This window comes from Vicia villosa, linkage group LG1 (genome assembly GCF_029867415.1).
Source record: "Vicia villosa cultivar HV-30 ecotype Madison, WI linkage group LG1, Vvil1.0, whole genome shotgun sequence".
Lineage (NCBI taxonomy): Eukaryota > Viridiplantae > Streptophyta > Magnoliopsida > Fabales > Fabaceae > Vicia > Vicia villosa.
The window spans coordinates 80,694,371-80,709,878 of record NC_081180.1 but is presented as its reverse complement, the minus strand read 5'-3'; the positions used below and the strand labels follow the sequence as shown (position 1 = coordinate 80,709,878).

The 15,508-nt window shown below is 34.6% G+C and overlaps 1 protein-coding gene across 1 annotated transcript; it reads left to right on the top strand.

Annotated features, from left to right (window-relative positions):
* Window positions 1–12,061: 12,061 nt before the first annotated feature.
* On the top strand, window positions 12,062–15,154 carry LOC131643314 (D-3-phosphoglycerate dehydrogenase 1, chloroplastic-like). Its single transcript, XM_058913503.1, has 5 exons — window positions 12,062–12,683; window positions 13,033–13,409; window positions 13,509–13,619; window positions 13,716–13,811; window positions 14,276–15,154. The coding sequence occupies exons 1-5, from the start codon at window positions 12,158–12,160 to the stop codon at window positions 14,945–14,947; spliced, it is 1,782 nt and encodes a 593-aa protein (XP_058769486.1). The 5' UTR covers window positions 12,062–12,157; the 3' UTR covers window positions 14,948–15,154.
* Window positions 15,155–15,508: the final 354 nt, after the last annotated feature.

Sequence of the window (15,508 nt, the reverse complement as noted above, 5' to 3'; positions counted from 1 at the left end):
CAACACAACACAATGACAAATTTATAACCTAAACCCACATTCAATCCATCATATTCCCATTTAGGTAGTAAGAATCCACTTACCTTGGATTGAGTGCAGCTCTAAGGAGAATCAATGGAAGATTGGGGAAAATGGCACTTGAGAGCAACACTTTGGGTCTCCTTCTTCTCCTCTTCACAACCCTAGCCCCCTTTCTCTTTTCTTTTTCTCCTTTTCCTCGGTTCCCCTTTTTGCTTCTATGCTTCTACTATTTCCAAAAGACAAAATGAGACCACCACCACTTAGTCTCTATTTCATAATGGACCTAATAAAATACACCCCTTAATACTTAAAGATACCAAAATATAAGCCCAAATTAATTTCTACACTTAATATAAAAATAATACTTCCATTTAAATTCCATTAAAATAAAATCCGATTATTTTAATATACCGACTTATTACTCAATGCCTCATATTTCCGGTATAATCTTAATTACTCGAAAAATTCCCAAAACGCTAAATACTAACTCATTAATATTTTTAATACTAAAAATATTAAAATCTTCGATTAAATATCGGTACGCTATCCCGAACTAATACCGACTAAAACGTCCCAAAACGCGAAAATTTCAATAAACATCTCAATAAATAAATAATATTATTCTTAATATTATTCTTCCGACTATCCGACTAAAATCAGACTTTAACTTAATAAATCCAAATACGCCTCTCAAAATAATACCGACCATCCAAATTCGACTAAATCCAATACTTAAATCCTTTAATAATTTAATTAACCAATTAATTAAATTCGGGGCGTTACAACTCTCCCCTACTTAGAATATTTTCGTCCTCGAAAATTCACCCAACACAACCATCCCTATCATCGCGTCCTCATCCGACTTTCTTATTATCAAGTTGCGCTTGACAACACTCCGATTATTACTATTCCGATATATCTGTATCTCAACACGACTTGAATCCAAAACTCATACGTCAATCTCACAATTATCCTTGCAACATAATCGTCTCTAACTTGCTAACCATTTCAGCAATATCTTAGAACAACATCTTACGACATTGCAACAACTTTCACTCGTTAATACTTGACGATACAACATTGCTTCACCATCGCAACAACATACTTAACACCGATACACATATACAATTCTTATTTCCATACTCAGGTGTCATCCACTAACAAAGTACCATCAACAACATTATTGTAACAGCGACAAAAGTATCATAATACCAACCTGATAACATAACTCGACTAATAACCTTATAAGTCATCATTAACCAACAACTTACAAGAACATCCTATTACAATCAGCACTATTCACAAGAAAACACAATACATCTGGCACATCTTGCTCCAACTGCGCAACTCTAGTCATCCATCTTAATTCATTGTCCTTCATTAGAGTTTTTATCAACTTAAACGATTCACAAGCTTCAACTAGGTTTCATACTTTCTTCAGCATCCATCACCTCACACACCATTAAGACAATAAGATAAGTCTATAACATCCAATACAATTTCGTCTACTATCAACAAGAGATTAAGGGTGATCAAGTCCTCAATTTGTCAATAGACAGCCGACAATCATAATGGAGTATAACCATCATTACCAACTATAACAGTGTTCCTTTAGAAATTGAACTTACGTCACCAAAATACCATACTTCAACAACTTACAAAACTATTCGAACCTGCTAACACTGACGTCTTGCAGCTATTTACTAAAACACCTCTGACGATACATTAGAACAAAATTTCTTCACACCAATATCAACACTTCTTATCATTGAAATCATACTCATCTCTTCACATTTCTGACTCTTACTCACGATCCATAAAGTTTCAACAACTTTGACAGCTTCTACCACAGTCTCAATCACTTACTAAAATCCTACAGCAAGGTCTACAATAATACTTCACTTAATTGTTGTTCCTTCGTCAACAGCTTACACAGGACTACTTACACAACAACATGCTCGGCTTAACTTTGTTTTGGACAATTGCAACAATAACCGTTTATATTCAACAGGCTTCACTTCTACTATATCCATAACACTCCTATAAGGTAGAGTATAGTCTCACCTCTTTGTAGGCTCAAACGGTACGCCAATCCGACACTCGAAGCTCAAGATACAATTCTCCGACGTTATCCGAAATACAAACATCAACGTCATGCTGCGATAATCCTTACGATATCTCTCAAACTCTTCAAATGACACACTTGATCTTAAAATTTCTCCTCAACAAACCTTCTCATCTCTTCTTCAATTCACTCATCTATGACGCTGACGTCTTGCACGATACCAACGCACAAGTCCGTCTTCCAAAGACAAGCGTAACCGCTAACTTCACCTCTTTCCAACACCATCTTGTCTCAAATAAATATACTTACAGTTAAGGCATCCATTCTTGTATTAAAATTCACCTCGTTATCTTTCCGACGCTTCAAGTCGGATATCCGACAATCACTTATGTGAGTCCAACATAAAGTCCACCGCAACTTCATCACTCTATCACTTTTCCAACACCGGTACCTTTCACAAGGCTAATCGCACTGACAACTTCACAGTTCATCCACAACGCTGAACACAACAACTTTCTAAATTCCATCTTCCAGGATTTATTCTTGGTACTTAACAGTTAACTCCTGAAACATCATGAGTTTGCACCATACTTGCAGATCAACAACTGCTACACTGTTCCTCATTCTTCGAAGAGTAAACGTAAAAAATTCTTGATCATTCTCCTTCTACAGACGCTCCAAGCTTGTTAAACAACCAAAACATTAAATCCATGTCTACAAGCTCCAACAATACTTGCACTGTCTCCTTAAGCAGTACATTGCGGCAACAACTTATGACTGAAACATATCCGAGAAGCACAGCTTCTCCCCCACTTTGCTTAAACTACATCCTACAACCAAAACAAATAAGTACCAACAGTGTTTCACACACATGTCGTATACTAAGGAATAAAACACTAACAACATTCAACTGTCACACAACTCAACTGACTCAACAACTTGGCCGGACAGACCAACCTGCTCTGATACCACTTATGTAACACCCCAAATTCTACCCGAAAATTATAATGCGGAAAATATTAAAGTATTTAAAAATTTCAAACAACACATTGGAGTATCACATATCAACTTAAAACTTCAACTTGTATTTAATTCAACAATGATACATAACATTCGAATTAACAGTCAACTATCAGCTTATCTCAACTCAGACAACTTTGAAGTATAATAAGTACCTCATATTATTCAACTTTGAATCAACGATTATAATAACAACAACTAAAAACATCGATAACATAGAAATAACAATATAAACGACCCCCGAGTGTTACGTATCAGAGCGACACACCAACAAGACTCAATGAAGCAACAAACTTCCACAACTATACTTGAGTACCTGCCCATTTCCCATGGTAGGGGAAACATCAGCAGCAAGGGTGAGATATCAAACTATATAAATAGGATCATGATAAATCATATATTAGGTAAAGAATATAAATGAATCACCGCCTCACACATCATCAACATAAACAGCACAAAGAACGTCATCAATGAATAGTCATGATATCAACATATAAACATATTCAACAAGTCATCATATAAGCATCTTTAACAAGTCAATACAAAAGCATCTTCAACAAGTCAACATATAAGCATCTTCAACAAGTCGACATATAAGCGTCATTATCAATATATAAGCATTTTCAACAAGCCAACATATAAGCGTCTATATCGTCATATAAGCATCGAAATGCATAATCAACAACTCCAACCAACAACAACAGACAACGACTCAAATGCGACTCAACTGTGCATATGCATGTGGTACCAATCGGAACTTCAGCTCCCGTCACCAATTGCCCAATTCAGAGGCACAAGGCATAAGCCTTCATCACTAGTTTGCCAATCCAGACCGTCACAGAGTATGCATATGAAATGTGACTCGACAAACAAGACAATACAGCATACTCATCACAATCACATATCGTCACAAGGCATAAGCCTATATCACAATCAATTACCATCTATACGAGGTAATTCACGTCACCATAATATTTCATCTTCACTTAGTCACAAAATCATCATCACAAATATATACAACATCACGTATTACAAATCATCACAAAACATCGTCATGTTTCGACACATCATCGCAATTATACAACTTCTCATATAAACAAGTTATTACATATATATCCTCATGCTTCGGCATATGACAACAAACATACAACTTCGTGTATTAACAAAATCGTCACAAATATACAATTCGCATATCATCAAGATTATTACAATTATCATCACGTTTCGGCACATCGGCACAATTACTCAATTTCAGATATTAACAAAGTCATCCAAATCAAAACCATAATTTTTGATCAATTCGTAAGATAATCTCAACATGCTAATTTATCAAGTAAACCGAATCAACTTCCAATTATAAACTAATTCAATTAGACATACTATTATTTATCAAGACAACATCATTGGCATAGCAATATATTATTCTCAACATAAATATTCAACCAAATCACGATTACGGTCAAATTCTCAAGATACTGTAATTTACCGTTAAACCAAATAATTTCTCCAAGTCTAAATATATTTCAATTAATTAGAATTATTGAAATTAATTCTACTATTTAATTTAATCAACCGATTAATGATTATATTATATTAATTCCAATTTTCATTATATTATATTCCTAAAATGTGTGTCAATTCCCATCACAAAACCAACATTTATTTATAAAGAATATTTAAATCAAACACAATTTCGGTCGATCCGTAAAATATCACAATTTCAACAAAATAACACCACCACGTTAATCTACTAATTAAACTTAACTACCACGTAAATTTTCATCAAATTCCAGACAACTAATTATACGGTTTAATACAGCTATTTCGGTCAAACGGAACTGTTTAAAATACATTTGTTCTATAATTTCTATTATTTCACAATTATACTTCATTACACTATGCCATTATATAATTCTATTATATAACCATTATGTACTTCTATTTTATATAACCATTATATATATTAAGTACCATATGATAAAGTAAAGATAGAAGAAAACAAATTTGCAGAATGTACAGGAACATCACATGGTAAAGCAACACAATGGAATAGCATTAAGATAGATATAAATGATAACAAAAGGGACATCATACAACAACGTAATTGGAATTAGCTGGTAAACAAAATAAATTAATTAAAGTGATGTTTCATATGTATAATATATATACTCATTAAGGGGTGGTAAGCAAACACACACAAAGGAGTTGCCGCCCGTCACAGGTCGAAGTGCCGACCGACTGTCACATGTAGAAGTGCCGACCGGCACAGGGCTAACCGGTGCTAAACATTTCATTATTAATTCGTTTCAACAATATTCCAAATACGCATGGCCTTTTCATATTAATCCTAAATTCAATTTTTTTTATGAACAGCAACAGTGATAGAAACAAATTTAACACAACACAATGACCAATTTATACCCTAAACCCACATTCAATCCATCATATTCCCATTTAGATAGTAAGAATCCCCTTACCTTGGATTGAGTGCAGCTCTAAAGAGAATCAATGGAAGATTGGGGAAAAATGGCACTTGAGAGCAACACTTTTGGTCTCCTTCTTCTCCTCTTCACAACCCTAGCCCCCTTTCTCTTTTCTTTTTCTCCTTTTCCTCGGTTCCCCTTTTTGCTTCTATGCTTCTACTATTTCCAAAAGACAAAATGAGACCACCACCAATTAGTCTCTATTTCATAATGGGCCTGATAAAATACACCCCTTAATACTTAAAGATACCATAATATAAGTCCAAATTAATTTCTACACTTAATATAAAAATAATACTTTCATTTAAATTCCATTAAAATAAAATTCGATTATTTTAATATACCGACTTATTACTCAATGCCTCATATTTCCGGTCTAATCTTAATTACTCGAAAAATTCCTAAAACGCTAAATACTAACTCATTAATATTTTTAATACTAAAAATATTAAAATCTTCGATTAAATATCGGTCCACTATCCCGAACTAATACCGACTAAAACGTCCCAAAACGCGAAAATTTCAATAAACATCTCAATAAATAAATAATATTATTCTTAATATTATTCTTCCGACTATCCGACTAAAATCCGACTTTAACTTAATAAATCCAAATACGCCTCTCAAAATAATACCGACCATCCAAATTCGATTAAATCCAATACTTAAATCCTTTAATAATTTAATTAACCAATTAATTAAATTCGGGGCGTTACAATCTTGATGCTGCTTATTACACATAAAGTGTTCTAGGAAAAGATAAAGAAGATGATATTGGCGGCAAAAATGAATGAATGTATTATTGAATTCAAAAGGTAAGTTGACCTAGATATTACAACCATATATATAATGGACTTCAACATGCCTAAGGCCCATTAGAGTAAAAGAGGCTTAATGAGGCCCAAAGAATACAAATGTTATATTCTAATAGCCCCCCGTAAGTTGGGGTAAATAGAGTGAAAACCAAGCTTAGCAATATTATCTAAAAAAGGTGTTATGTCTAATGGCTTAGTAAAAACATCATCTACTTCTTGTAAAGAGGCGAGAGAAGTAGGTGAAATAATTGTTGTTGAAGCTTTTCACGGACAAGGTGGCAGTCGAGATCAATATGTTTTGTTCGTTCGTCGGATGATGAGTTGTTTGCAATGTGCCTGGCTGATGTGTTGTCACAATATAAGTTGGTAGGAGTTTGAAAAGGGATTTTCAGGTTAGCTAGAAGGTTTGTTATCCATTGTATTTCGCATACAGTTGTACCCATAGATCTGTATTCTTCTTCTGTGGAGCTGCGAGACACGGTGGGCTATTTCTTCGATTTCCAAGATAAGAGAGATTCTCCTAAGTATATGAAAAAACCTGTGATGGACCGATGAGTGTTTGGACATGTGACCCAGTCATAATCAGAGAGAGAAGGCCTTGATTTGTATAGGTTGTTTGTTGGGGAAGTGTCAGCCTTGTCCTAGTGCAGATTTCAAGTAGCGTAGAACACAAATTGTTGCATTGTAATGAGTATCCCTAGGGGAACTCATGTGCTGGCTAAGCTGTTAAACTACACAGGCATTGTCAGGATGAGTGTTAAGCAGATAAATGAGCTGACCAACAAGGCGTCTGTATTTGGTTGGGTCTGGCAATGAGTTTCCATTGCTTGAAGACAGTATGGTGTCACGAGCCATAGGGGTCTTGGCTGGCTTGCAGGCAAGTAATCTTGTTGTAGACAGCAAATCGAGTGTATACTTTCTCTAATTTATGTTGATTCCAGAATTGGTCTGAGCGTAGCCACAACCCAGGAACGCCTCATACAAAATTCTAGACTCTGGCTACAGTGTGGCCGTAGCTACTACTATAGCCCGTGACGAAACCCAAAAAAGTGCCTCTTCAGTAAAACATGATTTTTCCACAGCTTATTCATGGCTAGGGTTACAGTCCATGGGTAAACTCAGGATTCATACATTTGCCATTTGTATTTTCTCAAAAAACAACCCAATTTTCCAGCAACACACAATCAAAATAAATGGATAAACACAAGAAAACATAACATACAATTGATCATATTCATATGCATTCAATATAAAATCAAGCAAAATAAGCATCATTTCATGGATAAAACCCAAACCTCACATGCAAGAAACCTATTTGTTTCTACCCTAATAAAAATTCTAAAAGAATCCCACCTTGATGGAGAAAAGTTATGAATTGAAGAAGATGAGATGATAATGATGATGATCACTTAATGATCCATTTAATTCCACCTTGATTCTCGTTCAAGAGTCCAATAATTCCAACATGCAAGTCAAAATTCCCCTTAATGATTTAGCTTTCTCTTCTTCCTCAACCTTGTTCAAATTCTCTCTCTCTCTCTCTCTCTCTCTCTCTCTCTCTCTCTCTCTCTCTCTCTCTCTCTCTCTCTCTCTCTCTCTCTCTCTCTCTCTCTCTCCTCTCCCTCCCTCCCAACTCTCTCTTTTCTGAATTTAAAGAGGATGAAATGAGTAGAAAATGGTGAGAGATCTTAGGAAGCGGGCTTATACACTCCTCTATGGAAACAACCAAAAAGTCCTTGCCATTAGGTTCAATTTACAACTAATGTCATTGCTCTAATTATGGTCATAAAACTCTAATTGTTTCACCATGATTCCCTCAATAATCTCTACTAATATTTCTTAATCATGTTTTAAGAATGAGGGTTATTACACTTTCCCCTTAATATATTGATAAAAGTACACACATATATAACTTAGTTGATCGTATAATCAGTCACGCCTTAGTTCTAGTATATGTGAGTAAACTTGTTCGCCCATTATTCCATGCATTCTTCCCCTTTTATAGCTCCCCGTCGATGACTATTCATTACTCTCCATTGCATTTGCTTCATTGATGATATTAACTAATTAACTCTTCGTATACGTATTGTTACTGTTATTTGTGACTAGTGATGATTCATCGATATCGTGCTCGTACCTGCCACATCCTTGTTCAATCTCGAGATCAACCAAACTCACCCTCCGGCCTCCACCAATTTCTCGACTATCTTATTCTTTCTTCTGGTAACTCTTTTTGGCCTCTGTCTATGTATTTTAAAATTCGCCCATCACGAATGAATTGATAAAAATCGATATATACATCACATAGTGCATAGATACATATAACTTTGTTCTGGCTTTAAACGGGGTCCCCGCTAGTGGACGGTGGGATTGGTCCCTCTTGGATTAGTCGGTCGCAAGGCCGGATTCCAAGATTTCCAAAAAAAAAGAGCAAAATATTTTAACTAAAAAAAAAAATCAAACATATCAAAATTGATATAAACATATTTTTTTCATTTTATTTAAAAAAAAATCTTTTGTATTTTATTCGATTACCTTGCTTTTTCTTAGCAAGCACACTTATATTTTTATCAGGCTTATTTTTAGCAATTGGTAAAATAGTTTTTTTTTCATACTTTTTTTACTGTTACTCCTTATCTATTTGTTGTTTTAAATAAAATATATCCATGCATACTTGTTTACTACTATTAATTATTCGGTTCAACCAATTACATTTTAACTCGAATATTATATGGGTTCGGTGATTTTTAAATAATGGGTGAAATTTTCATAAAAAATAAAATAAAATAATGGGTAAAATATAAAGTATTTGGCGTAGTATTTTTCATGCGTGAGAGCACCGCACATGTTAATTCCACAAAACAAACCAAGCCGTGAGGGAGGCACATAGCAAACAACACTAAATATTTTATATAAATAAAAAGCAATGGAATTATATTAAAATAAAAAATCTAAAACTAGCACAAAGAATGCTACTTAATACTTATACAACCAAAAAAACCACACTGAATTAATTGACTCCTTTACCTACCAACCATGGATCCTTTATTTGATGTGTTTGGTGAAAGTCATTATTGATTAGAATTTAGGACTATTTTTATACTGAGGAAGGATCCACTTCATTTCTTACCCTCCATTTCTTTTCCATTACCATAGTTTTTTTGTGTATATTACACGTATTTCTAAGATATGTGACACATATTTATTATTTATTTAACTTTATGCACATAAAACTATAGTAATGGAAAAGAAATGGAGGATAAGAAATGGAGTGGATCCTTACTCCTATTTTTGTTGAAGAAGAGTGAAGACATTCTCTTCACTTTTTTGGCCACTTGTTTTCGGCAAAATCATATCCAACAACACAACATGGATATCCTACCAACCCCCAGTACTCAAGCTTGCTTGAGGCTGCGCATCTCTCTTACCAATAATAATAATAATAATTAAACATAGTTCTACATACTCCATTGCAAATTTTGTAAGAATAATTCTATATAAACTTATATTTTAAAGACTAAATAATTCATTAATAAGAATATTTAGAAGAAAATTTTAAGCATACACTTTTTTTTCTTTCAAATGTTTAAAAGTCTATTTTGCGGTTATCTCAAAGTTAAGTTTCTTGTTTTAAACATTTATGTTAAACAAAACATTTGATAAAACATGTTAGGTTTTATGCGAACTACATCCTTACTAGTATATCTGTTAAGATTAAAAGTTGGAATTGTGTCACTAAGACCATCTAAAATTTTGTTAAAATTAGAGTTCATACTTCATACCATATGTTTTGTTGTCTTTGAATATATGATATTGTAACAATAAAGATTGGGTCGTGGGAGCTATAAAATCATATAAGACACACTCTACTGTTGAGTACAAACCTAACTCACAATCCTAACAAGTAAAAGAAACCACCACTCAATGAAAATTCTCAATTCTACCAATCATAATATTTTCAACCACCTCTCACAACTCTTTATCAAACTAAATAGTTTCCTCCTCCATATGAATTAGTTGACAATCCTCAGATCAAAAATAAGTTTAGCAATACTCATGCACGAATGAGGTAGAAGAAGCTTACTTTATGAACCCCTTCAATATGGATACATTAATTCAACAATTCTAACAACTCTCTTCATGAACAAACCTTCGATAAAATCTCTATCTTAACTAATAGCCCATTTGAGCAATTTTTTCCCCAACGCCGACCTTCCAATATCTGAAAGGAACAATCCTTTTGTGATGCTTACTGCCATCACACGTAAGCCAAAAGATCTCAGTCTTACGGATATTCAATTCAATACCCAATCCTAGACCTATCTTCTGAATGATGTCAAGAACTTTAACTACCTCATATGAATCTCCTATGATGTTCATTTCATCAAAATACCAAGCATGAAAAAGAAACTTACAATTGTCTCTAACCTTATTAATAAAAAAAAAAATGTAACATAAGAACAAAAAACATAGGCCCTAATAAGTTTTCATGTTGTACTTGAGTTTCTAACATAATATGTTCATCCTTAAGATACAACGTTGCCTAACCATAAAAAACAAAATCCACCGAAGACAGATGGACATCTTGTATTCACTTTGGAAGTAATGCTCACTATAAAAATATTGTTTTATTTCCAATTCTTTATTTTCTATGTTTCCCTATTTATCGATTTATTTACTACTATTTATATTTCTTTACATTATTTCCCATAAATCTGTTGTTCAATGTATCTTGCTGCTTATAAAAAAAATATTAAATCAAATACATTTGAAATTTCAATATATCTTGCTACTTATAAAATTAAGATTAAATTTAAAATTAAATATAAATAAAAAATATTAAACAAATTCTTTTAGAAATTTTCTATACTACTTTATTTGGAATTATTTATAAGAAAAAAATTATGTTTTATATTTATTAAAAATATATACTTAGCCTTGACTTAAATCAAATACCTTTGAAATGGTAGAATTTAAAAAGAAAAATAAAAATCTTTTTTTCAATATATCTCGCTGATTATTAAAAACAAGTATTTAGCTTTGACTTAAATCAAATACATTTGAAATGGTGCAATTTAAAAAATAAAATAAAATTCTTTTCTTCAATGTATCTCGCTGCGATGAAAAAATTTAAATAACAATGTTTATAAAAAAAATTACATAAAAAACAAGGTTTTCAGAAGATTTACAAAAATGTCTAGGTTTTGCAGGACCCCCTAGAGTATGCGCCAAACCATTTGGCGCATTAGTATAAAATTTTTTGAATTAGCCAATTCATTTGGCGTATATGTGTTTGTGAAAAGTAAAAAAAAAAAAAATCCACATTTGCGCCAAACCATATGGCGCATACTCCTAATTTTTGTACTAATGCGCCAATTCATTTTGCGCATACTCCAGGGAGTCTTCAAAACCTAGACACTTTGGTAAATTTTTTGAAAAACATGTTTTTTTGGTAATTTTTTTTTTAAACCTTGTTATTTAAATTTTTTTTTCTCTCGCTGCTTATAAAAAAAGTATTAAATCAAATACATTTGAAATTTCAATATATCTTGCAACTTATAAAATTAAGATTAAATTTAAAATTAAAAATAATAAAAAATATTAAACCCCGGTCATAAACCCTGTCCCGTGTCTGTATTCAACCATCACCGATTCATTTATAAGTAGTGACCGAGCCTTCATTTCAGGAGTCGTGTTTGATTTCAACAACTTCCCACGCCGCACTCACTCACTCACTCCTTCGTACATCAAACATGGCCACCGCTAATTTAACTTCCCAAACCCTCCGAATCCCCACACCAACCTCCCTATCTCTCTCCTCCAAACTTCCTCTCTCCTCCGTCTCCCTCCCCCTCCGCACCCACCCCCGTCGCTCTGTAATCGTCTTCGTCTCCGCCGACGCCAAACCCACCGTCCTCGTCGCCGAGAAGCTTGGCGAAGCCGGTCTCAGTCTTCTCAAAGACTTCGCCAACGTGGACTGCTCCTACAATCTCAGCCCCGAGGAGCTTTGCACTAAGATCTCGCTCTGTGACGCTCTCATCGTCCGGAGTGGAACTAAGGTCTCCCGTGAAGTGTTTGAATCCTCCGGTGGTAGGCTGAAGGTAGTGGGAAGAGCTGGTGTCGGAATCGATAATGTGGATCTGGCTGCTGCCACTGAACATGGTTGCTTGGTTGTTAATGCTCCCACTGCTAATACTGTTGCGGCCGCGGAACACGGGATCGCTCTCTTGGCTTCCATGGCTAGAAATGTTGCTCAGGCTGATGCTTCTATTAAAGCTGGTATGTTTTTTTAGTTGAAGCATTTTATCGAACACCTTGGTTGTTATATTTCGTTTAGATCCTATTGCTTTTAGTTAGTACTTTTTGTTTTCTTTCATTTCATTTCACATCACTTTATTCTTTGACTTGGTAACGTAAGCGTAACATTTTCTGTTAAGAGGGAATTTCTATTCTTTATGTATTCATGTTGAGATCTATTTTTTTATATGAGATAATACTTTGCTTTTTCTTTTTTCTTTTTTTTATTTGATTTGTATATGTATTTTATGAGTGGTGTTTATGTTGTGTATTTGGTGATTAGTTTATCTGGTTGATTGAATTTGTGTTGGTTTGTGGTTTATTTATGTAGGGAAATGGTTGAGAAATAAGTATGTTGGAGTTTCTCTTGTTGGGAAGACACTTGCTGTACTGGGATTTGGAAAGGTTGGTACTGAAGTTGCTAGGCGTGCTAAGGGGCTTGGAATGAATGTTATTGCTCATGATCCTTATGCTCCTGCTGATCGTGCACGTGCTATTGGTGTGGAGCTTGTGAGCTTTGATGATGCTATTGCTACTGCTGATTTCATCTCTTTGCATATGCCGCTTACACCTGCTACCTCAAAGATGCTTAATGATGAGACTTTTGCTAAGATGAAGAAAGGAGTTCGGATTGTCAATGTTGCTCGTGGTGGAGTTATTGATGAGGATGCGCTTGTTAGAGCATTGGATTCTGGAATCGTAGCTCAGGTTTGAAGCTTTAAACAACTAATAGTTTACTACTGTAGAGGATAATAATTGATAGTTAGTTGGGTCGGAATAATGACAGTTTCTTTCTCTTTGTTTCAGGCGGCTCTAGATGTTTTCACGGTGGAACCACCTGCCAAAGACAGCAAGTTGGTTTTACATGAGCTAGTTACTGCGACACCTCATCTTGGCGCCAGTACTACGGAAGCTCAGGTAAGTTACTTAAAGCAAATGCTTATGACAATGAGCTTGATCTTTGTCCCCTTTTTATCACTCTAGAGTCTAATAGCATTTGAAAATGATGATCAGGAAGGTGTGGCTATTGAAATAGCAGAAGCTGTCGTTGGGGCGTTGAAAGGAGAGCTTGCTGCTACTGCAGTCAATGCACCAATGGTTCCCTCAGAGGTACTAGGAAAAATCTTCTTTATGCTTTTATTTTATGATATATAACTTGCTTCATGATATTGCTATTGTTTCTCTTCCATATCTATATAGTTTTTCATGTCAATAATCTAACTTTATGCTACGCAGCAATCTGGCTTCCGAAAATCATTGTGTATTCATTAAATTGTTGTGTAACCATATTCAAATGTTGAAATGATATTCGGAACCGAAGTCTTTAATTTTTAAATTTTAACTGCAATTAGCTCAAGTTTTTTCGATCATAAGTGTAAAAGTTTGGTTTGAGAATTCTAAAATAGCGATCTTACTATGAGTTTTATTACTAGACTTTATCTCTTCAAATTTGAAACTCTGGCTTTATCTCAAACTTATCATAATAAAAAATAAACTGGAGTTGATGATAAAATTGGCCACTGGAATGGCCCAAGTTTAACACCTTTTTAATTCCTTTTTGACTGTTACCGCAGGTGTTAACTGAGCTAAAACCATTTGTTATTCTTGCTGAGAAACTGGGGAGGCTGGCTGTCCAACTGGTAGCAGGAGGAAGTGGTGTAAAATCAGTGAAAGTGACTTATGCTTCCGCTAGGGCCCCAGATGATCTTGACACCCGTCTTCTTCGTGCTATGATAACAAAGGGTCTAATTGAGCCCATATCCAGTGTTTTTGTGAACTTAGTTAACGCCGACTTCACTGCTAAACAAAGAGGGATAAGAATAACCGAGGAGAGAGTTATTCTTGATGGTTCACCTGAGAATCCACTTGAATTCATCCAGGTCCAGATTGCCAATGTGGAGTCTCGATTTGCCAGCGCTATATCAGATTCAGGGGAGGTTACAGTTGAGGGTCGCGTGAAAGATGGTGTCCCTCATCTTACAAAGGTCGGATCTTTTGAAGTTGATGTAAGTTTGGAAGGTAGCATCATTCTCTGCAGTCAGGTAGATCAACCAGGTATGATTGGAAAGGTGGGAAGCATCTTGGGAGAAGAGAATGTGAATGTCAGCTTCATGAGTGTTGGAAGGATTGCTCCAAGAAAGCAAGCTGTGATGGCAATTGGAGTTGATGAACAACCCCGCAAAGAAAGTTTGAAAAGGATTGGAGATATTCCTGCCGTTGAAGAATTTGTTTTCCTCAAGTTGTAAGATTAATGTTTGTGTTTTATTTTTTCTTTCGATTGGGTATATCTGGCAGGTGTGCCCAGTTTTGATGTATCATCGCGAACAAGTGAGTCTATGGGAGATGAGGAAAAGAATAATTTAATTTAGTGAGATTCCTGCTTTTTCATTTTCATTTGAAAATAGAGAAAAACAATATGTTGCAAAGTTTCAATGAATCACTCACTTTTTAAACTTTTTCGGGAAAAGAGGGCTTTTTGCCCTTGACTTGAATTCTCTATCTGTTGGTCTTTTTTAATATAATGTGCCGGAGTATATTTGTACAGCTAATATAAGACTAGTAGCTACTTACCTCGGGGAAAAAGTCCCACAAATAAAAGTCAGACACAACGCACAAGACCTAGTTACCCGTGAAGATAATAAAACAGAGAAAAATGCATATGACACATAAAAGGATGTATTATGAATAAAGTATGCATGGAAAAAAAGGCGACTATGCATGGTGGACAGGTGGACAAAAAGCATTATAAAGCGAAAAGAGAATATGATGAACTAGAGAGAAAGGAGGACTCTCTAGAATATTGGTAG

Excerpts from the sequence above, each read along its gene's own strand:
- LOC131643314 (XM_058913503.1), top strand. The coding sequence starts at position 12,158 with ATGGCCACCGCTAATTTAACTTCCCAAACCCTCCGAATCCCCACACCA. Across the intron at positions 12,684-13,032 it reads TGATGCTTCTATTAAAGCTG|GGAAATGGTTGAGAAATAAG; the intron begins GTATGTTTTTTT and ends TTATTTATGTAG. Across the intron at positions 13,812-14,275 it reads CACCAATGGTTCCCTCAGAG|GTGTTAACTGAGCTAAAACC; the intron begins GTACTAGGAAAA and ends CTGTTACCGCAG.